Source organism: Buteo buteo, chromosome 14 (genome assembly GCF_964188355.1).
Source record: "Buteo buteo chromosome 14, bButBut1.hap1.1, whole genome shotgun sequence".
Taxonomy (NCBI): Eukaryota; Metazoa; Chordata; class Aves; order Accipitriformes; family Accipitridae; genus Buteo; species Buteo buteo.
This window is the reverse complement of record NC_134184.1, coordinates 3,208,928-3,232,162: the sequence shown is the minus strand read 5'-3', so window position 1 is coordinate 3,232,162 and position 23,235 is coordinate 3,208,928. Positions and strand designations below refer to the sequence as shown.

Here is a 23,235-nt window from a genome sequence, read left to right as displayed (position 1 = left end):
TACAAATACCTGATGCGGGAGTAAAGAAGATGGAACCAGACTCTTCCCAGTGGTGCGCAGTGACAGGACAAGAGGCAATGGGCACAAAGAGAAATGCGGGGAATTCTGTTTAACCATATGAAATTTCTTTTTTTTACTGTGAGGGTGGTCAAACACAGGAAGAGGTTACCCATGTAGGCTGTGGAGATATTCAAAACTTGACTGGATACAGTCCTGGACAACCTGGCCTAGGCGGCCTTGCTTTAGGCAAGGGCATTGGACTAGATGAGCTCCTGAGGTCCTGTCCAACCTCAGCCGTTCTGTGAGCCTGAGATCTTTTCAGCATACGTTACTTTGTCCCGACTTGTATTCGTTCATAATTTTACTTCAAAATATTTAAATTCTTCTGTTAGAAATTTTGGATCTGTAGAAAAGTGCTGTAAAATCCACTTTAATGTGTTTTCCCAGTCATAACTGTTGAGGTTTCAGAAAGTTCAGCATATTATACGCCTCCCTAAATTGATGTACTGCAACAAGTTAAAGATCAGTTTAGCAGTAAGAGTCTTCATAATATTCACTGTTCTTTGCATCTCTCAAAGCCAATCATTAGCTAATAAAGATGCAACTAGTCTATAAAAGTTGCCCCAAGTTTACATGGCTAAACCATGCATTTTGTTTTCTTATTTAGTTAGAAATAAGTGGCCATCCTTCACTAGCTACCATAAAAAGAAATAATGTCTATAAGTTAGAAATTATTTAGGATCTTTCCATAATGATTTAATATTTCCTCCTTCCAAAACAAGGCAGTATATTACAACAGCCAAATCTGCAAGGAACTGGGTTAGTCAGGAGAGTCTACCAGACACCATCAGTCACAAATAATACTCAAATGACAAAATGCCAAGAATGCTGTAAAAACAACAGCTGTAAAAAGAAACCTCACCCCAACAGACCTGAAAACAACTTCAGTAGGGCACTGGTTGATCATTAAAAGCATGAAAATAAACTGGATCATCTTGTACATAAAAACTGCCATGTAACTGTATTGATTTTTAGTTTATGCTAATAGTCAGACTACTGATGGAACTAACTTGGCTGTACAGCCATTCAATCCTAGTTTCAGAAACACGACAGTAGGAATCATGCTTAATTGCAAGGCAATGTGCTGACACCCATCAGTCAAACAAGCAGAGCAACTTAGAAAAACATATGCCACAGAAAGGAGTCCTTGATTAAAGTCCTAGCCTTGGATGCAGACTCAATTTCTTGCTCTCCCATAAACCTCTCAAGATAACTTACTGCTACTAAATCTACAGAGTGACTGAGAGTATTCTAACGCCAAACATCAGAAGTCCAAAACTTAAAATGTCTGGGCCTGAATCCATAAAAGGACTTAAAAAATAATCCAGTGAAGGAATTAGCTGTCTTAAATTAGGCATGTCTAAATGGCAACATCTAAATAACATCTAATTTTTTAAATCTTGGTCAAAGAGCAGAATAGAAAATTCAGACTAGACACAGAGCAAGCATGCTCCAAGTGGCAAGTCATCAAAAGCCAGGCAGCAGGAAAAACAATTAACAAGAGATGCGAGCTCATCTTCCTCGGAGCTTCGACTGCTGACCCGCTTGGAATCTGCAGCCCTGATTTTGGTGTGCCAAGGAGTGCCCACAACTCGTCATTCCAAGAAACAAGCTGGAGGCAGGGCAGGGCATGTTATTTCCCCATCTATAAAAGGCGGCAGTAACTGATCCCTAGGTGAACTCCAGAATTCACCTATTTTTCCTGCAGGGTTGGTGTTGGCCTCAGTGCGCTCCATAGACCAGGGTCAGAGGCTGGGACCGGGCTGCCCTGTCCAGCCAGTCTCTCCTGAAGCCCAGTTTCTGCGCAGGCGGCACTGTCAGAGCAAGACCCTGATGCAACTGCCCAACAGCTGGCCATACCCCAAAGACTGACTTCTGGGTCCTGTTCCCTAAAACTACCACTACAGTTTACAAGAAACAGTCATCATATAAACCGAGCAATTTTTATCTTTCATTGGGTATGGCAATGGAGCTACAGTACAAAAAGAACGAGCATAAATGCAAGAAAAATATTTAGGAAAATGAAAAATCAGAACCTAAAGAGTGGATTTTCTCATATCACCCAGCCCAACACATGTTCCAGGCCATGAAACAAGGGGAAAACTTTGCCACCCTTCCGCGTCTCCTTCCAAACTGCCTTATAACCAGCACTAGTGAGGGGTTGAGATGTTCAAGCAGAAGCCTGTAGTCACACACTGTGAGAACTCTCTTTAAAAATAGTTATAACAGTTGCAATAGTTAAAAGGATTTCTTCTTTTGCCCCTATTCTCAGTCTTGACTATTTCATGCACCTGGCAGAGGTTCTCCAACATATGCTCAGCAGGTTGTTTCTTCCCCTCCTTTTATAAGGAAAACCCAACCAAACAGAAAAAATGAACATCTGAGGGGCAGAGGAGAAAACCCGTTGTCTACTACAAAAAAACAAACAAACAAAAAAACTTAAGAAAGCTGCAATGTTTTCATATGTGTTATGTCTCACCAGAGAAGCACTGGTTTAAATTTAGACTGACTACACTGAAATAGCGCCTTTGAAGGATTTCAGAAAGCCTAAAATCATAAACAATAAAAAAGAAATATTTATTAAAAAAAACCTACACCAAAACACCACCCTACTATAAGGAAGGGCATCATTTTGGCTTCGATACGCACAGTTAAAACGACAACAAAGACAAATCTGGGAAGTTGCACCATAAGCCAAGGTCATGCCGAAGATGCTCGACTTCCAAGGAGAACAGCTGGGAAAAAGCTCTTGCTCCTGCCTGCCTCGCTTGCCGGAGCAGCTGGCTCTGCCACGGCGGTGGGCATGAAGAAGTGGCCTTAGGTCAAGTTGCCTGTTTTTTTACACTGGGAGAAGGAAAGCAGTTCTCCCCTCACTCTCCCCCCTTGGGTTTAACCCTACCCTTGAATTTAAGTGCTGATGCTTGCTACCCGCCTCGCAGGTATAATAAAATGACCCTTGTGCATCCTCCTCAGCCTGCCTCACAGCTGTCATTTCAGCGAGTCACGTCTTCACAAACATCCCACGGTTTAGACTTAATACATTCTAAACCCTTTTCATTACCATTGGACAGATACCTCAGTGGGGAATGCCATGAGCCTCCCCACCATCTTACATTGTTCATGCTAAGATTTGGATAGAACAGATTCAAAAATGGCCACAGGATGAAGGAGGAAACAAACAGGTATTGCTTAGCAATTGACTCTCCTACCTCTGTTACGTTGGCTCTTTCAAGTTTGCCTTTATATCTACTGAAAAGTGCAAAGTTGTTTGTTTTTTTTTAAAAATCTTAGGGGTTATTTTGGTCAAAATGTATCTTAGCCTGGAAAAACAAGCAGTTACCACAAGAAGCTGGGTTTGCTCATTAGCGTATTACTGAGTGACCATTACTGAGATTTTTTTTCCTAAGCAGGTGGTTCACTCACAAAAAGTCTGGAAAATGCAACATCACCCGTTTCGGGTTTTTTTGGCTTTGTTTTTCTTTCTCACATCTCTGTTACAAAAGTGGTTGATAATAGAGTGTCTGTTCCTGAAGTTCTCGGATACATATTTTTACACGCACAGAGAAATCCCATATCCTGAAGAATTTCAAGCAGTTCAATCTGGTTTTGAGTTTCAGCATGAATTCAAAGACCAATAAAGTAAGCAAAACCATTTCCAGCATTAGTTGCCTCTAACATCTTCTCAGTTCAGTTCTTGTTAGTACTGATTTTTCCTGTAAAACTATGCAATACTATTGCCTTCCTAAGTATACACTTAAAAAATCACATCATTGATTGCTAAACACAGGGTTGTTCGTGAAGGAGCTAGGTCAGAACACTATGCTTCGTACAGAAAATAACTGAGGAGGAGTTTTGGCTATAAAAGCTATTAAACATGAAATTCATATGAAAAATATTCTGACATTGTTTCAAGAGATGCTGCACAAACAGACAAAAGCCAATGTAATCTAAAGTTTTTCACAAATTTTGAACCAGCCATCTGCGCTACAAGAATGATCCTGGAAACAAAAGTACTTGAATGTCCTCTGCCTCAATAATTAATGCCAACAAATAAATTTCATACTACAATCTTCACTTAATTATTGCCTCAAATATCTAAAGATTCCAGAAATGTTCACTCACAATAAAGCTAATTTTCACTTACACTTCCCCAAACAGGAAAGCTTACGTTTGTAGAGCGACTGGAACCTTGATTTAACACAAGGTGACAGACTGAGAGACCTTATGTCCCTGCGTCTCTGTAACTGTCAGTGTCAAGCAGTCATTTCCAGAACAGGGTGACAAAGGGCACAAGCCATATGCTGTTTGTATTGCAACAGTCTTCTGAAAGAAACCTCTGTCTCTAACTTACATGTGTGAAGCTGTTACTCATTTAAATCTCAAATACTGTTTCGCAGAAGAAATATTTACTTTGGCACTCAGCTGGGCATCCATCTTGAGTTTAAATAGGGGTCTTCACTATTTTTGTTGAAGATCCTCCGTGCTAATTGCGAATTTGTGTCTATATTTGCAAGGACACTATGCTGTAAGATCCCAAGGCCCAATTTTCTTCACATGGGTCACAGAAGAATTTCAGTTTTCTATCAGTATAATTAGGAAATAAGTCCACACTCTGGTCTTATTATTGAGTCTTGCTGAGCACAGACAATGCAAATTGGTTAGTTCTTCCCTCCTAGATAAAAAAGCAGGTCTTCACTCTAACAACAGATCTTAGGAAAACACTTCTTCCAAAGCATTTTACCTTTCATTGCATTTTGTGATACTCTGACATGAATTATTTTTTTTAATTCCTCACTGACCTTCCTCACCTTTCCTTAGGAAAGCTAAGTTCTAAAACATGAATTTGTTTCATACAGTTTGCTTCACTTGCTTTTCACTCTACTCAGGAGCTAACTAGTTTCTTTCACTTCTGGGTCCAGCCCAACAGCAGAACAAGAAAAAGGGAAACGCCTCCTCTATGGCTCTAAATGGCTTTCATTGTCTTTTAAATCCGTTTTCACAGGAGATGCAAAGTTACGCGTTCAAAGCATTAGCAACATCCCTTTGAACAGAAAGCTCTGGGTTTGGGGAGAGATACCATCCCCTGGCAGCGTGAAAGCTTTATGCCTACAACAGTGTCTCTAGAGAAAGGAACATTTCAGGCACAATGACAGTGAGATCTTAATAGGAAGAAGATTACACTTCCATTGGGTATTGTAAGTATAAGGCTTTTCTGAGTCTGAAGATAACACAGTTTTACCAATTCTTCTAAGTTACCTTCAGACACGTTCATTATTTACTACCGGAAAGGCAAATTCTGTCATATGAACAATGTTAATCCTCAGAGTTCGGTCTTCTGTGTATATTCCTTTTAGGTGTGTTCATAGTAGGCCCAGTTCTCACAGGGTAAAATATTTGTTCATTAAAGGTAGTTAAATTCAAGCAGTATTATACTTTGCAATAGTTAATTTTCTTAAAGTATTTTCAATAGCATTCCAGAAGGCAGCAGACTAAAGAATTCACGGTATATTGATGTGGGAAGCGCTAATAACAATTTCACCTAGGTCTTCACCTAAAAGAGTTTCACTTTATACATTTTAATTTTTTCCCCAGTTAGAATTCTTGGCAACTTCATTATTAATAGGGACAAAAAAGATTTGACTGAATTAATTCCCTTGCTTACGGGATCTGTAGCCTTTACCCAGGTGGATGGCAGGAACCAAGAGGCTGTGGGGCAGAGACCAAAACTCACCCACCGAGAAAGAGCGAGGGAAGACCCCACCGACCCCGCACGCACAGACACCCAGCAAAGCCCAGTACCGTCCTTTGCTCTGACTGCAAGAGTTAGCTGATTACACGGCTGGATTTACAGCACAGATTGCACTTCGCACGCAGAGATTTATTGAGCTGTAACGAATTACAAGAGTCCCTGGGAACAGGTTGCTGGTGCTAGTCCTGCGAGATCGCTGAACTCCTCTGACGTGGTGCCCGAGATGAGGGCACTGCCTCCAGTCTGAATTTTAACACTAACTGCCAGCAGACAGAAACTACAGATTTAACATGTCACGTTACTTAAAACTATGTACGCATGCACGCAACAAAAAACCCTGAAAAGCGCAATTCTGGTATAAAGCTGTACGTGTTAGGAAGTTAACGGTTTCAATCCCAAACTCTCACCCTTCCAAAACTCCCCCTGCCAATTCTGTGAAACTGCTAGATTATTTTGATAGCAAGTTATCTGTGTCAATAATACAAATATGCTCATTTCTCACAAAGAAAGAAAACAATACATGGCTCGATAAGTTTGTTTGTTTTTTAAACACAGACTAGAGTACAGGCATTAAATGAAAACAGAGATCTAAACCAATTCTACATCAGCTGTTTCAAGACTTCATGAAGGAGTTATGACCATTCAACAGACTTGCTGGTGAAACACTGAGGAAGGCTGAAAACCTCACAACCCTCCATTTCCAGGAGGAGTTAGCTTTCATTCCAAATCAAAACATTGTTCTTCTAATGATTCTCTTTAAAGACCAAATTTCAGCCAATATCAAGTTAATAAAAGCAGTCTAGAATCACCACACACTGCGTAAGGACTGAATTAGCAACAGCAAGACCTATCAGAAGACCCATTCAAACCAGACCCTGCTTTCCTTCTCTATCCCAACAGTCTCAAACACAAAGTCTGCAAACCAGCAGCAGGGAAAAAAGTTAAGTACCAAATCTAGTGGAATTTCTGTCAAGAAAAAGAATGGTGTTTTTCAAATTCTGCAGTTTCATTATTTAATAGTAACATTACTTCCCTTACTGCTTATATTGTCTCATTAGTGCAATGGTCAAACAATACTCACAGTTAAGCTAGCAAGATACACTTTTAAATATATTTACACAGATTTTTTTTTCTTTTAGAATTACTTACTAAGCGTTTGTCAAACTGGAGGAAGAATTTTAAAAAGCCTGTCGTTTGCTGCACACATTTTGTGTGATAACAGTTATTAGGTTCAACGTGAGTGCAGCAGCGTTCCCACTAACAAATGACTGAGGGAACGTATTCCTGTAGCCAAATACTATTTCAACAGCAGTAGTTAACCAGCATCTTACCAACAACATTGTATTAGGACAGACAGCTAAAGGACCCGAAGCTGCAATCCTGGGATACCAGATCATCATTCAATCAACAGGATCTGGGAACAGGTGATATCAGTTGCCCTACTGCAGGTGAAACCTCTTCAGTGGTGCTGGGGTTAGAAAAGTGGTTGAATGGAGGGAGTTTTGACGAGCATTGTGTTGAGAAACAATCAGTATGCACAGCGAGGAGGAACCAAGCCTTTTTCTCCCTCAGATTTGGCTGATCAAGGGAATGAGCTATCCCGCAGGACAGCAGAGAAGGGGGAATCATCTGTGCTTAATGCTGCAGCATCCCCTCTTCATAAAGAAGCTTAATAAAACCCATCGCAGCTGGAGGGAAAAGGCAGTCATCTCAGAATCCGTGCAATAGAGTATCAAAGAAGCTACCATATCTTTCTAAAAGTTATTAGTGTATTCAGCGGCACTGAAATGAAAAAGACTGAAAATGTTACACACAGGGAAAAAAAAAAAAGGGAGGGGAGGAAAGTACCCCTTAAATTACAGGTACTGGTAAACCAAATGGCTTGTGGAAGCTGTATTTCGCCAGCACAGCTAACAGCTGTTTCGCTACAGCCAAGATACAACTGGTTAAAATCAGCTTTTCTTAATTTAATATATATCTAATAATACAGGAGGTGGGGAGACTTGATTCTTTCTAAAGCCACCCAGCTTCATTCCCCCAGCAAATAAGTCATTGCTACAGCAAAAAAGTATGATCTCACCACTTGCTTCGTTCGGTGTGTTTTGACAAATTACTGAAGAACTCCAATTCTTCAGTACCGCAGCTATTCAAGAATATTTATAGGCTCCCTCTACCTGCTCATCCCCTCCTTTTCGCTAAAAAAGACACGTCTCCAAGGATGACTAACTGGAAAGGGGAACACAGGCGTCCTTATTGGTACTTACAGCTGCAGTAGTCTGCCAGCCCCATGGGCTTGCATCTTCCTCCAGAGCTCCAGGAGTCACAAAAGAGAGGCTGAAAAGGAAGAAAACTACCGAGGGACAATTGCCATTTACCTCAAGTTCCAATATATTATCCAAGGGATTGATGACTAATTTTATTGTGAAGGTAAAAGCTGAAACAAGGCGCTGGAAGGTTGGAAAGGAGGTGGTTAGACCCGAGTGTGGCATCTCCCCATTAAAACCTGAGGGAAGGCTCTGAGTCCTCGTACTGAGTAAAAGGCCATCTAACAAGTTTTTAAATGCCCAGGAGGAAAACACGATTACAACTTCTTAGCACGTGCTGCTTTCACAGGGAAAATCGTTTGTTCTCTTGCTTATCTAAGGCAACAACTTGTTGACCAATGACAGACTTTCTAAATTAAAACTAAAGCTAAAACCTGTCTCTAAGTATGCTACCATAAATGCAGCCTTTGGTGTATTTGTGTGTTAGGATCATGTAAAAACAGACAGATGAGCTTTCAGTGATATGAGACACCTGAGTATGCTTCTCTACACCATAAAGTATGCACCTCCTATTAAACATTACGTTATAGCAAAGCATTGAACCAGGGATGCAAATAAAAAATGAACATTTAACTGCTTGTGTGGCTTCATATTTCTCAGCCAATTTCTGTTGACAAGAATTTCCAAGGGAAAAATCTTCCATGGTAAAGATTCAACAACCACCCACATTATTTTTTTTTTTTTTTTGTTAGTGATAACAATTCAAAGGAAGAATCAAGTCTCTCTGAGTGTTTCACCTCTGAAGAGCTTGAAATTTGATTTTTCTCTACATCAGATCAAGAAAATAAAAGCCTACTGTTAACTGAGTGGAAGAAAATGAAGAAGAAGAATTAAAGGCCAAAAATTTCTCTAGCAAACTGACGTTACAATGCAACCAGAAGGCATGCTGCTTGCTTAGAGACAACGTAGAAGCATGATAAATGCATGTACCGACAGTTGTACGGAAGCAGCAGTGCCTGCAAAAGCAGGCAGTGGTTATCCCTGCGGTAGCATCCCCGGACAGAACGCACAGGTAGTAAAGCTCTGCAGAGAGTTTTCTTTCCTCCATTCTGTTACCTGCATCTACCAGCTCTCTGCCTGGCGTGAGATGTTGACAGGTATCTGTAGACAAAGTCACAGAGGAACTCTTTCTTGGTTGTTACCTGTCCGTGAATGTTTTCAGGGGAAAAAAAAAATCCTTCAAAGCCCCAAAGTGTTAAGCTAGAAAAAGATGAATTAAAATACTTGTAAATAATAGTATACAGACTGAAGAAAAGCTCCAAAGGTAGTATACCACCATGAAAAAATAAGCCATTCTGTTTGTGTTATAGTACATTTTCAGAAGGGAAACTGTGGGATACACAACACTTCAAATATTGTACGTGTCTGAGCATTTTAACAGCTTTTACAAATAATGCTTCTGACATCCAGTAGAGCTAGTGCTCCTAATGAGCATAAAAATAAAATTAAAAAATCCAACAAAACCCAGCAAACTTTTCAAATATAAATTTAACCTGACAGCAGTCTCATAAAAAGTTTGGTAATTTCAGAGTTTCCTACCAAGACCCAAGCAGAAATAAAATCAAACTGGGAATAGAAGCACTGATGCATGGGTAAGCAAGGAGATTTCTCAGGCTTTTTAAAAAATAATTGTGTACACACACAAATGCATTTTATCTGTGTGGGAACTTGACCAAAGTAACTGAATGCCTAATAAATTATAACTTTTTTCAAAGCAGCGCTGCTCATTCACCTTCATTTCTTAAAGGCTGGGTTACTGACAAATGGATTTCTTAAAAGAAAGGAGGAAAAAAATTCCAAATTATTTATATTAGTCAAATGATAGAATATGATGGTTCACTAATTCAAACAAATTAAATTCCTTAATGTAAGAGCATCGATATATCAGACAGATCTTACAAATTTAGCACGCTAACTTCTGCCTCTTTTGATCCACGGTAAGCATTTAGTTAATTTTTTCTTGCAACAGCCTCATCTTGCACAGATTTATAGCTCTTTAATTTTTATGCTGTAATACACTCTCAGATCTCAGTGGAACTATTCATGTCATTAAATGTAGAGAACACACATACATCTTTTGCAGGAATAGGGCCCAATTCTCAGACCAAGCTCCAAATTCAAGTAATAAGTCAATTTTTAAGCAGGGGGGAAAAGGCTGCCAATTGCCTTTATCATTCATTTGGTTTTCAGAATGTATGCTCAGGGGGAAAGAGGGAAAAACCTTCCCCTTTAGCAGAGTATCTAGGCAAACCATTCAAGGGAAGATGTATTCTGAGTAAAGATTGACAAGTTGCGAGTCTGTGGAAAAATTAAAAATGAATATGTAAAAGAATGTCTGACTATTTTAAGGTAATTCATGTTTTCACCTCAACATCTGAAAATACAGACCTTGTTCTGTTACTATTTTTTCCTTTTGTAGCTATAGGCACACTTTTAATTGAATAGAAGTGCAGAGAAACGGTGAAGGCAAACGTTATAGTAAAAGCAGAGAAATGACGGGACCTAAATCTTTGAGGAACAAAATCCTGAGCTAGGATTAAAGAAAAAGACAGGCTTTTATTGTTCTTCTTGGCCTGAATTCCCTTCACTTGGCTTCAGTAATTTAGAAGTTAGGCATCTATGCTGGGATGCAGTTCTTGATTCAGCCACCTAACCTTGGGTGCCTGCAGTCCCTCTGGAATCAGTTGAGATCTAGTCGGTCCCTTCAAGGAGGACAGAAGGAGTCATCTCACCCGAAGCAAAGACTGGTGCTGGTCACCTGAACAGTGCTCTCCGCTCCACTGGGCACATTCACTGCACCTCCATGAGTCTAAGAGGTGCCCAGGCACCTGCTCCGACACGTTGGCATCTTCTTGGATGTCTCAGTTTGGACCTGAATCATATCCCTCAACAGTGTCAGTATTTCAGGCTTCTTTTCTAAACCCAGGGAGAAAAATAAAACACCCCTCAAGGGAAGTTCATCCCTTCCAAAGTAGGGATAGAATAAATAGAATGAGCTGTCCTCCAGGGGTGCCTGCCCTGCTCCCAGCACCACCAAGCAAGGTTCACCAGCTGACTTTGGAACAGATGGACTGGAGGAGATTCACCACGCTTTAGAAAACTACGGTGCTATCCTTTCAGTTTCAAACCAGTGAAATAAATCCCACTACTAGGGCTGTCTGGAATGGATGGTCCTCGGTAGAAGTCTGCTCTTTTGAGATGCTATTTCACTTAAACTGGAATTCAGGCATGCCCACGGGAGCCTGACTGAATGGTGAGATGAGCAGCGGACATCCAAGCTTGGCTCACGTTGGCGCCCATCTGGACCCCTTTTGTTCTTAGGGAAACCCAGCATTTTTGCTCACACCCCATCTCTTAACATGAAGTTTTAGTAATTTTACTGTAAAAGGGATGAGCTTCCTTTCCATTTTCTGGAACTTTTGTTTCACCCCCATTACTATTAAGCCCTGCTACTATTTCACCTCTGCAAAACAAAGCTCATTACTCTTTACTGCAATTCAGTTTTGCACGTGCTTTCTCCCCTACATTTCACTGTACCCCTGGGTTCCCCATCCTATTCTGGGTCTATGACTAACCTCCGTTTCAACAAATCTGGCTGCCCACCATTCCTCCTTCTTTTATGGGTTTGGGTAGTAGCCGGTAAGCTACTTTTCCTCCCACTGATTACAGCTGCCCTACCTATTTTCTTTTTCCTAGTTCCCTAGATGTACTGTCCATATAATTGCAGTCCCTGTGTGGCCCTTTTTCCACCTTCTGTAAAATCTTCTTCCCCCTGTCCTACCCTTTCACTGCTTTTACAGTTTCACGGGTATGGGGTGGTTTTTTATGTCTCAAATCCCACAGCAGTGCTTCACATTACATGCTTAGAAACTAGGACTGAATACTTGGCTGCAATCTCCAAGCCACAAAACTAATACACTCTGAGGATCAAATGTCTCAAGAGTAGAAATAAAAAACTGATGGAAGCCAACAGCCAGAACTGGTTTTGCTGCTTAGACATGGAGGCATGCTGAAGACAGAAGGGGGTGATCTGTTTTCTCTGTCTTACAAGTAATTTTGCCATCAAATGCATTTACTCCGAAGGGCAGAATAAGGCCCATGGCGCATACAGCCCTTTGATAACTGCACAACATAACCGTGCGCTTGGAGGTACTAAAGCAGTGCCCGTTGGGTATCCGAATGATGAGGAAATCTAGGTCTCATCCAACACGACCCATCAGGCTAAGCACGCTGCTTTTCAAAGGTCACGTCGCTCTCTCAGCACGTGTGGGTTATGTTTTTAGTCCCTGGCCTCTTTCCTGGACCAGCCAACGGCAGGGATGCGGCCAGTCTCCGAGGGGTGCACAGGCAGCCTGTTGGTGACCCCACAAAAGCGCTTTTGCAAATTTACGCTCGCATGTGTTGATCTACTGTGGAAATGCTGCCACCTCCCAAGGATGGCAGTGAAGGTACAGCAGCTCAGAGCCAAATTCTTAGCAACTCAGGCAAAGCTGACGCCGTCGTAGGTATTTTGGGTAGTGGATTCAAGCTGGTATGCAGTATGCTGGTACTCAGGCTAAAGAATTTGACCAGAACTTGACCAAAACCCCCAAATTAAAGCTCTTACTCTTATGAGGAGTTCTGTAGGACTGCTACAGCATTGCTGGGGGACAGATCGATGGCCCCAGGCTGGGTCACGGGCAGGAGGCGAGAAAGGCCCCACGGGAGGCTGGGCAGGGCCAGGAACACCCTTCCATGTCCCGACAGTGCATTTTCATGGAGGAGGTTCGTCACATTTTGGAATGACAAAGTCCTGTTTCCAATTATTGAAATGTGAGCAGACTGCTGTTTGAGGAGACCCTCCTGCACTGTGAATCAAGCAGCGCTGAACATCACATCGCATCATATATTCTCATCTCCACATCTGTGCTTGGAAAGAGAGACTTTGTAATGAGCTACGTACAAAAAAGGGCATACATCATCAAATCGAAGGGGTGTGGACAGATCCTGCAGCTAAGCCAGCTTAGACCTTTATGGCATGCCACTTAAACCATGGCAAGTCCCGTTCAAAAAGAAAAATAGTTCAAGGGAAGCAGCATCTGCAGACCTTCTGCAGCCGTCAGTGCCAGAGGCGTATTTCAAGAGCCTGAAACGCTGCACTGCTGGCAGAGCTACGAATTTGGGGTGTGACACTGTAAGGGAGAGCAGAAACAAAGGAAATTTTTTCCATGTTCCAAAGTTAAAAAGAAGTTTTCAAGTCTTTCAAAGTCTTCACAGTTTATTATCACTCTCTGATTAATAAACTAACAGTTCTATAAATGATCAGCCAGTGAAGTAGGTACCTTGGAGCATATTTAGTAAGGATGAAGTTACATCTATCCTCTGTACATCTTTTCTGAAGTTTAAGTTAGAGGTAAAGTCCTGGCTCCACTGAACTCACGGGAGTTTTATAACTGATCCCTGTAGTGCAAGATTTCATCAGCTATTGTTTGTTCCTTCCTGACTTTGAACTTAGATTTCTCTGTGTTGGCTCAAGTGTGTTTCAAATGCACACATAAAAAAATTGACGAGCAAGAATATACACTGTGTACATTGTACCTGCCACTGCAGGCATCCACAACAGTGTGAATTATAGCAGTGCAAGTCTGTAATTTCTAGCAATATTGGTAGTTACATCCCATTTCAAACTTGAACAAACAAATAATAAAATCCATACTTCTGGTATAGTCATCCCTGTGTCCTGAAATCTGCTTCCAAGCACAGAAATGACATTTTTTTTGTTCTTATCATTCTGATACCCGACAAATGCAATATCCTTACTACTGCCACGGTCAAAAGGTAGAAAACTCATATTGCAATAACATAAAACAGCAGACTCTGCCAGTTTGAAATCTCACACACAACAAGAATTTATTTAAAGAAAAAAGGACAAACTGATATTGTAGATTTATGTATAGGCAACTTGTGGTGGCTTAATAGTTCAAGTATATATAAATCAAGTAAAGTTGCATACAAATGTAGTTATTTTATTGAATGTCCCAAGAATAATTTTAATAAAACTTACACTAACTGTAATAAAAATCATCTTTGTAACTTTTACCTGGTAAGTTAGTGCTGCTTAGTTGGCAGGCAGTAATTTGTTAATTCAAAGTGGTCAAACTATTGTGATTTATGTGACAGTACTCTTTTCACGTAATCACTGTTGAATACTAATTACTTCATACATGATACTTAACTTAAGACTTGGGAGAATCAGCTTCTCCCACATGGAACAATTGTGGCTCAAAATGTCTGGATCACTTCATTGTTTTTCTGATCCTCCATCTCTTAATTGAGGGCAATCACCATTTCATACAATTTTTATTAAGCAGTGTTTGCAAATGTAAGGTGCTTTGAACCTGACAGTGCTGAGTGCTGCTCGCGCACCGAAATTACAGGTGAGACAAAGATCTTTCATAAATCTTCATAAATGCACTCCTCCTTATCTCAGTTTAGATAAAAGTGGCAACTGCTTGGATGCATAAAAGGTTTCAACTATGATTGCTACATAAAAGAAATACAGACAGACATTTGTTGGATGCTTTTTACTACAACCTTGAAAAATCACTGTCAATGCAATAGGTTCACCTGCTCTATGTGGATGAAGACCACTACTTGTAACAAATTCTAAGAATTTGGAATAGGAATTGCAGAGCTGGATTCAGGACTCCAAGCCTTACACACCTTAGCGAGACTTTCGACGGATTGAGAGGGATTAATTACGTTGATATCCAAAATATCTAATTTGGACTACAAATAGTCCCAGTCCTACTTAAAAACAGTATTTCCTCTCTGTACACTTGCAGCAAAGCAGCAGCTCTGACTTTTTAGCCTACGTTTCCAGTGCTGGCAGCCGTGCAAGGTGGCAAAAGCCAATTCCCATTAATTACACCCAAACTACAGTGCCGGCTCGTGGAGCGCCCAGCGCTCCCCACACTCCCACCCCAACTTGTCCAAACACCCAGCCTGCTTCCCAGGGGGAGGAAGAGAAGGTTGGCTGGAGAAAAGAAGAGGAAAGAAGAGGGTAGGCATCCCCTGCGCCCGGGGGTGCAGCTAGGAGGTCCCCCCGGGAGCTCGGAGCTCCCACAGCTCTGACTGACACCACTGTCCAAACATCGGACGCCTCATGACTCCTGATAAATGCATCCATTTAAACACGTAGTCTCTGTAAAACTCCACATACTGATGAGGGCATAGGTTCGGATGTGACAAGGTTACCGAATTGAGCCCTACGGGCAGCTCAGTGCTATTCTCATTATTGCTATCTGTACTGCAGCAGTGATATCGACAGTGATCAGATCGGATCCCTTGCACCGCACTGCGTGCGGATACACAAGGTGGCAGTTTTCCACCCGAGAAGGTTTTGTGTTCTCAATTTAAATGAGATCCCATTTATAAATAGCAGCAGAACAATGTGGTTAAATAGTCTCCTTTGCCAGCGTCATAATGATTCCAAACTGCATCAATGGAAGCAGAGAAAATTAACAGCTTTGCCTTAATCCTTTGTATGTTATGTTGGGGAACTTGTCAATATGACTCCATTCCCAGCACTGCTATTCCTGTAACTTGCTGTAAAGAAAACAGAATAGAATGTCCCTAAAGACAAATTATCTAAAGCAGAAAGGGGGTGAGGATTAAGGTAAAAAGTGCAAAGTTGAAGATACTGCCCATGGCAACTGCTGAGATAGATAGATTGTGCTTCTTAAAAGAAAAAAAAATAAAGGCGAGAATCACACAAAGCAAAAGTAAAAATTAACTTTCCTATTTTCTAGTGAAATTCCCCTAGAGTTTAATATCGATTCCTTTTCTTTAACAGTTGTATACAGCATGCTATACAACTTGGTTTCAGTGTGTTGCTCAGTAGAAAGTGTTGGTCTCCATTATATTACTGAAGCTTACGGAGGCATAGTTAAATGCCATGTAAATAACAAGCCATAGCACATTTTACCAGATGGCTGTTCAAAGGCTCGTGTAGGCAACCAGAAAACCTACAAAGATAGCATTCATAATGGGAATAGTTACTAAGGGCACCTCTAGAAGCAGTACAAATATGAACAGCGATGGAGGAAAACAGCTAAAAAGGGAACAGGTCTGATGTATCACTGCACTACCCTCGTTTCACATGACTCTAATTCCAGCAGTTTGCCCAGGAATTGGTCCAATCCAGTTTTGCTGGACAGAGTTAGAGTGGCTTTAGGCACAGTAACACAGCAATGAATCAGGTTTTCTACCAACTCTTATTACAGGTTTCTCCCTGTCTAAAACCAAGAGGATTTTTATGAGATATCTTTGAAAATAACTGCAAAATGATATCTTCATAGTGATCACCACACACTAAGAAAGAGGAGTAAAATATTTCCCGAGGCCAAGAGAAAGTGGAAAAAGTTACTTTCATTACCAAAGTTGTGACATGTAGTAGAAATTCAGGGAGATAAAGCATTGCCTTGCAAAGCAACTATGTGCATATACTCGGAGAGCCTGGCTGCTCAGATGCAGAGGCGGACACTGCTGCAACCCCCGGGGGAGAGCTGCATTATATTAAAAACAAAAAAACCCAACCCAATCCAATATGCCATGCAGGTTTGCTGTAAGCTGCTATGGGCTCAGGCTTGCTGGGAAGGCTAAAGCAGAGATGGGCTCAGTCTCTTGCCCACCCAGGAGCTTGCTGGCCTCATTGCCAACAGCAACTCAGAAGGCACCTTGCAAAGACTAAGATTTTGTCTTCTCATTCCCATGTGCTCTTTCTTTTTCTTTCCTTTTTTTTTTAAATTTAATTTACTACAATAGGTATAAGTCTAGATATGAGTGAAGAATATTCAACCCCACTACAGGTAAAAATTCATATTTCTACAGCATGCTGATGAAAACAAGTTTTAACCAGAATGTAGTAAAGGCAAACATCAGAGTTTAAATGGAAAAAATACCATACATGAATCTTTGTAGTGGAATTCCTGACTTGAAATGAAAGCCAAAAGAAAAATTACGTTGAAAGACGCAGAGCTGTGATGACCACACATTCAAAGGAAGCGGACTTCTGACCATGGAGAACAGGAGTGAGACTCAAAAAAGAGGGGTTTAATATAACCACCCATACAGCTAATTTTATTAGGGTTAACAAAATGGTAAAAGTGTGAATATGAAATGGGAGACCTTAGAGTGTAGAAGGAAGATGGGAGGAGAGAGTCAGGTAAATTAAATAAGGTAAACCTTAAGAAAAGGGAAATCCTGTGGATGGGGGTTCAGAGGAATTAATTCTGAAAGCTGGTGAATGAAGTGGGCTACCTGAAGAGGCTGCTCTTCAGGGAGGTGGTGGGGGTGCCATCCACCTGCCCAACCTATAAAAAAAATCACATCTAAAGGCTCAGTTATAGCCATACACATTCTGGACATTGCTTTTGATGTTCTGGGGTTTTTTTTGATGTTAAACCTTAACCAATGGGAAGTCAAACATTCCTTCCCCAACATCATAAGCTGCTCTTTCTTTTCTTCACTCTCTTGTTTTGGGCTTCCAGAGACATGTCACATATCATTATCTAGAGAACACGTAGGTGAGATGTGCAGGATGTAGGTAACGGCTAGATACCATTAAATAAAATGAAGTAAAATGAAATAGTTATTGCAGCTGGGGAAGACTGTGGATGGTATGAGATAATATCAAGGGCTTGGATGGAACACGACCACCGTGGCGGAGTGTCTGTCACTAACCAAGACTTATTCTTACATCTCTAATAAAGTACACTCGAGTAGTTTCTTGAAGTTCTCTTTCATTCTTGCTCCCTTTCCCAGTAGTTCTGCAGTAGGAAACTTCCTGCATGTTAAATTTCCTGATTTTTTTTTTATTTTGAGCGCAAACCAAATAGTAAAGTAGAGCTACCACATTTTAAATTGATTTTATTTATAGCAGTAAGAATAATTTTTGACAAATTTTAGTTTAAGTTTTCCTCATTTATTAAAAGCTTTCCTTCCCTATTCTACACTCTTTTTTCTCCTGCAGTCAGGGATGCCTCATCATTTTAAGGTTAGCCACTGCGAGGTTGGGGGTGCCACATAAAAGCCCTGATTGACCAATAACAAAACTTCACAGTCAATGCAAAGAAACATTGAGGCTCTTTGCCAATGTAAAAGAAGCAGCAAACTAACTAACTAAAAAAACCAAACCAAACCAACCAAACACAAAACAGAGCAAGTGTAGGATTTAAGGTTATTTAAAAAAAAAGACCCATTAAAAACAAAATGACCTATTAGAGGAGTTCAAATTATGATGCTCCTAATAAGCTAAGCCAATGATGGCAGCATACTCAATGAGCAGAGGCTTACAGTGCATTTATTAGATGTACAGCTATATATTTTATAAAGTGATAGCATATATTGTTGGTGTAAGAGCATATTGTAATTGTAAAACTAAAAAAAATAATTTATTTGGGTCAGAATCAAATTATAATTTGTTTTCAAGAAAGTGCTTTCTACGTTTGTTGGGGTTTAAATTCCATTGTTTGATTAATTTGAATGTCATCAAGCTGTAAGAACAAAATCTAGACTGCAAAGAACTTTGTTGTTGTTGTACATCAGCCATCAGTGGTCGTTAAACAGCCTCAAAACCAACATTGTGTTAAACCACAAGTTTCTAAGATACATAATTCCACCTATTCCTATCTAGCAGCAGCTGTGAAGAAACAAAGTCCTTACTAATATTTCATCTTCCTCAGTGAAGCACTGAATTTGCTATAGTACAATGAGAAAGGACGTTTGAAGCAGACATCAACTATTCTTAAATACACACCCATAAACTCTCTGTTTACTATCATTCTAATATATTCATAATTTATCAAATACAGTGATATTTGTTTTCAACAAAGATGAATAATAATATTTGCAAACTAAAATTTGACTTGGCATACACGTATTGTCGTAAATGTAAATGTTGTATTCTTTGCACGGAGGGCACAAACACTTCCAAGAAAAGCACAGACTGTGAAGAATGAACATTTTGTATCTGCCCATCTCTCAGATAACTGGAGCCTTTTCTTTAGTGCTTTTAAGGTACATGTTTTTGTCTTCCAATCCAGTTCGAGAAATGTTACAGGCAATTCAATAACTAGGTCAAAGAAAAGGAAAAACAGAGAACTTAACTCATTTTTCTCATCTGTTCTAAGTTCACCTTGTGCCCTTACACTAAAGCACTTCATCTCCTTGCAAGTCCTTACCTAAGAATGGGACCAGTCAGGGTCAGGGGATTTTATATCCTTCTTTGGTTGAGTGCTGTTTCTCTACAAACCTTAGTGAAAGGATGTTGGGTTTTATACAAATTTAGTACAAGAATAAACAGGTGACATCCTAACTGCATATGTATTTCCTGTTCTTTCAAAATGGCACTTTCCAATAAGGAAAATAAAAGATATTAAAATCATTCTGTACTTGAAATAAGAAAATTGATGGGTGATTGGCTGCCAAAACCAGGAAACACATACCCCTTATTTTCTACAAGGATTTGTTGGTGGTGAGTTTTTTATGGTTCCATGATCTAAATTCTATCTGAAATTCATGCATGTTAGATAATGATTGTCTGTGTGCTGGGTTTTTTTTGTATGTGGGGGGAGGTTTTTTACATGTTTTAAAGAAAGGAATAATCTGTCCAATTTTAATAGCAAGTTTCTGTTTTCAGGACAAAGTCCCTGCCAGCACCATTTTGATTTATTTGGTGTTTAGGTAGATGCATAATGAAAGGATATCTTTTGTTCTCTGAATGTTAGCCAAATCAAACAGGAGTAGAAAGTGCAAACGAGCCCAACCTTGACTTCTCAGTGTCAATACTCATTTGTGTATCAAGTTTAAAATGTATAGGTTGGGGAGAGGGTGAAACAAATTTCAGTCATGTTGCTAGATACATGTGTGATTATGCACATGGTAAATCCTAAAAATCTTCAAAGCCATCTCCAAAAAGAATCCATGAATGCAAACCATGCATCCCCCCCAAAAAACACCTTAGAGGAGGAATGAAGATACAAATGTGATCTCTTGTATTTCTTGTGATATGTCTCTACTCAGTCACAAGGCTCCTTATAACTTTAACCTTTACAAGGAGGGCTCAGTAGAAAGAGGCATTCTGTCTAGAGCAGGGGCAGAAAGGAACACAGGGAATTCACAAGGAATGAGCTGTGTTAGTCTTTTCTACCTCTAGACTTTCCCTTTTCTCTCAAAAGAAAGAGGGAAATTGCAGCTGAACCTGCCAAAAACGCACGGGAGAGACTGCTGACCATTCCAGTAACAGCCTTCTCCAACAGCAGTGCTGCATCATTCCTGATCCTAAGAATTTCAGATGGCAAGCCTCACAGATTAGCCAGTACTAAACAGTTAAGGAGTTAACCATATTAATTCCAGTATGTGCTATTGTTTCATACCCATTTTCATTAACAAAATTCTAACAATTTTTATTCTAACAATTTTTAAAAACTCTATAAATCAGAAAGCTCTAGTAAGCTGGGACATGTATTGCAGTTTCTTCCTCCCACAAATGCCAGTAAGACTCCTGGGGATCCTACAAACCAAACCTGCAAGGAGTAATCTCTGCGAGTTATAACCAATATTTCAGTTGCGAGTGGGAAGAGGGTGTGAATAGCCTAAGACTTCCAGGATTGCAGGTTTGTCATCAATAGGAAAAAAAAGAGAGAGACAAAACCAGTTTAGCTGTCCTAAGCATGTGTAAAATACAAAACAAATGTGGCAAATCCAGTTTATATTCCTTGTTAAAACTGGCAGTTCTGACAAGAGAACAGAAAACACTGCCTTAACAATTTTAGGTCTATTAGGAACACCTGAAAACCAGCACATTGCAGAGGGCATTTGCTAAGAGTAAGCCAAAGACACTTGTGACGGCAAGTAATAAAACCTGACACTGCTTCCATACGTGGGAAATGATGTACGATTAACTAATTCTGTAGGTTTTTTGATGAAACTGAATGGGAAACTGAACACAGACAAGATAAAAAACACGATGAAATTTAATTTCGTGTGGCCAACGCTCACGATCAGGCCCTGTGTAGGGCTGGTTGTAGGACTAATAATCAATGAACCACCCTCCTCCAGATTGACTACAGAAAACCTCACTGCAAAACTTAAAGTAAACCCAACTTTTTTCTTCATACTTTGGAGCCTTTTGACTAGTTGTAGTTTCTATTCCAAGCTTTTCTCTGCTAAAGAAAGAATCAGCGTAACTCCTTAATAATTTTAGTGACTTGACAGACTTGTTTATCTCGGAAAGCTTTAAATGAGCAATCCAATTGTGATTGTTATGATACAGCTGAAAAAGACCACAAACCACTTCAGTTCCACTTCATTTTTGCTACAAGTGGACAATATTCAGCACAGAAAATCCCAGTCACTGCTGCTGACCATGACTATTTCTGCTGCAGAACACAGCTGCCGTTGACTCTCAGGATCTTAGCAGATTAGTGGAACTAAATGCTTTGCAACATGAGAAGGCTGCAAAGCTGATGCAAAACTAAGGCCGCCTCACAAAACAACATTTCACTGATACATAATGTAGTTGTGTACGCACGACTATCTGCAAAGTGAATTGTGCAAAACCCCAAACTTGTTCGGACTACAGAAAGAGTTTATTCCTGTGAAACTGCGCTATATAAAGAACAACATGAAGGTAAACCAGTACACAGACACCACAATGAGCACCGGACAGAAGAGACCACTTACCGTGCAAGATTCCAGGCGAGGACTGATTCCCCTTTGACTGTGCCCTCCCTGAGACTTTGTGCATATTGATACACATGTATGCGACCCCCCAAAATGCCTAGCGCAACAGAAATGCTAGCAATTATCCGTCTTTTTGAATTTTGTTTAGTAAAAGAAGTGAAAAAGCAGTCCTGTTCTCTTTTGTCCACTCTTCACCAGGTGGGTCCTGCGAGCAGCAAAAGGTGTCGTTTTTCTTGTAACAGGTTGGTGGAGAATGCAGGGAACTCCACAACCAAGGCTATAAGAGCAAGAATGTGAGAGCCTAAGTGGAGCAGAAATAGAAGTTGTATCATTGTCACATACGGCAAACAAGAACGCTCGAATACCAGGTTGGTAAAAAGGTCATAACCCATGTATGCCAAAGCAGGATGGCGAAGGAGTTCTCAAATCCACCAGTGAATACAGTCATGGTCTTTGAAGTAGGGAGACTTACTATGGCTTCTCTGGTAGAAGAACGAGCAGGACAGTAGAATCCTGACTCTTGGACATCTGAGGCTTTTAAAGGTCTTTTAAGTAAAGTTGTGTGAGTTTTTGAGGGCCTTAGGAAGAGTGGATTGTTTATGGGAAAGGAGGAGTTAACAGGGAGGACGGCCTGGGCTGGAGGAATGTCGGGCAGCTCATGAGAGCACGTGAAGATAAGAGCAGGGCATTAGGGAAGGAAAACAAATGCTGTGGGGATCACGCTGGGGAGCACAAAGCCAGGGAATGTACTTTTGCTGCCGAGGGGCTAAAACCAGCTGCTGCTAGGAGAGGATGGTGAGGGTGGGAGGAGAGACCAAAGGAAGGAGTTTCAGATATAAAGCAATGGGAGGGGAGGGGGGAAAAAAAGAAACTGTGAGTTGGCTCAGGCTAAGGCAGCTGTTATGGTGGTGTTGGAGAAAACACAGGAGAGGAGACAGGAAGGTGAGGAGTTACAAGTTACAAGAACATAACTGAGAAGCTTAAACAGAAATGACCACGTAAAATGGGTAGAGCAGCTTCAGTACAAACCAGAAGACAGCTAGCAAAGGGGGGTCCTGAGAGCTGCCACAGAGGCATTTGGGATCATCCCAGTCCTCCTAGGACTACTTGTGAAAACGAATGACCCTGAGTTGACCAATCCTGATCAAAATCACCTGGCTTAAATGGCCAGTGCAGACACCAAATGGGACATGGGCAACCCACAGGCACACCAGCCGTGGGCAATGAACAGTGGTTACAGCCAGTGTTGAGATGTGTTAAGGCAGCTGGAATTGGTGTCTGCAGAGCTTCATCTGGAAGAACAAAACCCAAATGAGTCCACAGTCACATATTGTTAAAGCAGTTATTGTCTGTAGTTGTTAAACTGGTGCTGGAGGG

The 23,235-nt window shown here is 40.7% G+C and overlaps 1 protein-coding gene across 4 annotated transcripts in view; it reads right to left on the bottom strand.

The window, feature by feature from the left end:
* The window catches only part of FGF14 (fibroblast growth factor 14), a 247,702-nt gene extending 225,391 nt beyond the window's left edge, over window positions 1-22,311 (bottom strand). For 2 of the 4 annotated variants that reach the window (XM_075045898.1, XM_075045901.1), the window contains exon 1: window positions 21,859-22,311. In XM_075045898.1, the coding sequence (XP_074901999.1) occupies window positions 21,859-21,934 (76 nt within the window). In that variant the 5' untranslated portion in view covers window positions 21,935-22,311. Of the gene's footprint in view, window positions 1-8,073; window positions 8,144-21,858 lie in introns of all 4 variants that reach the window. The other 2 variants (XM_075045899.1, XM_075045902.1) reach the window with 2 other exon arrangements.
* Window positions 22,312-23,235: the final 924 nt, after the last annotated feature.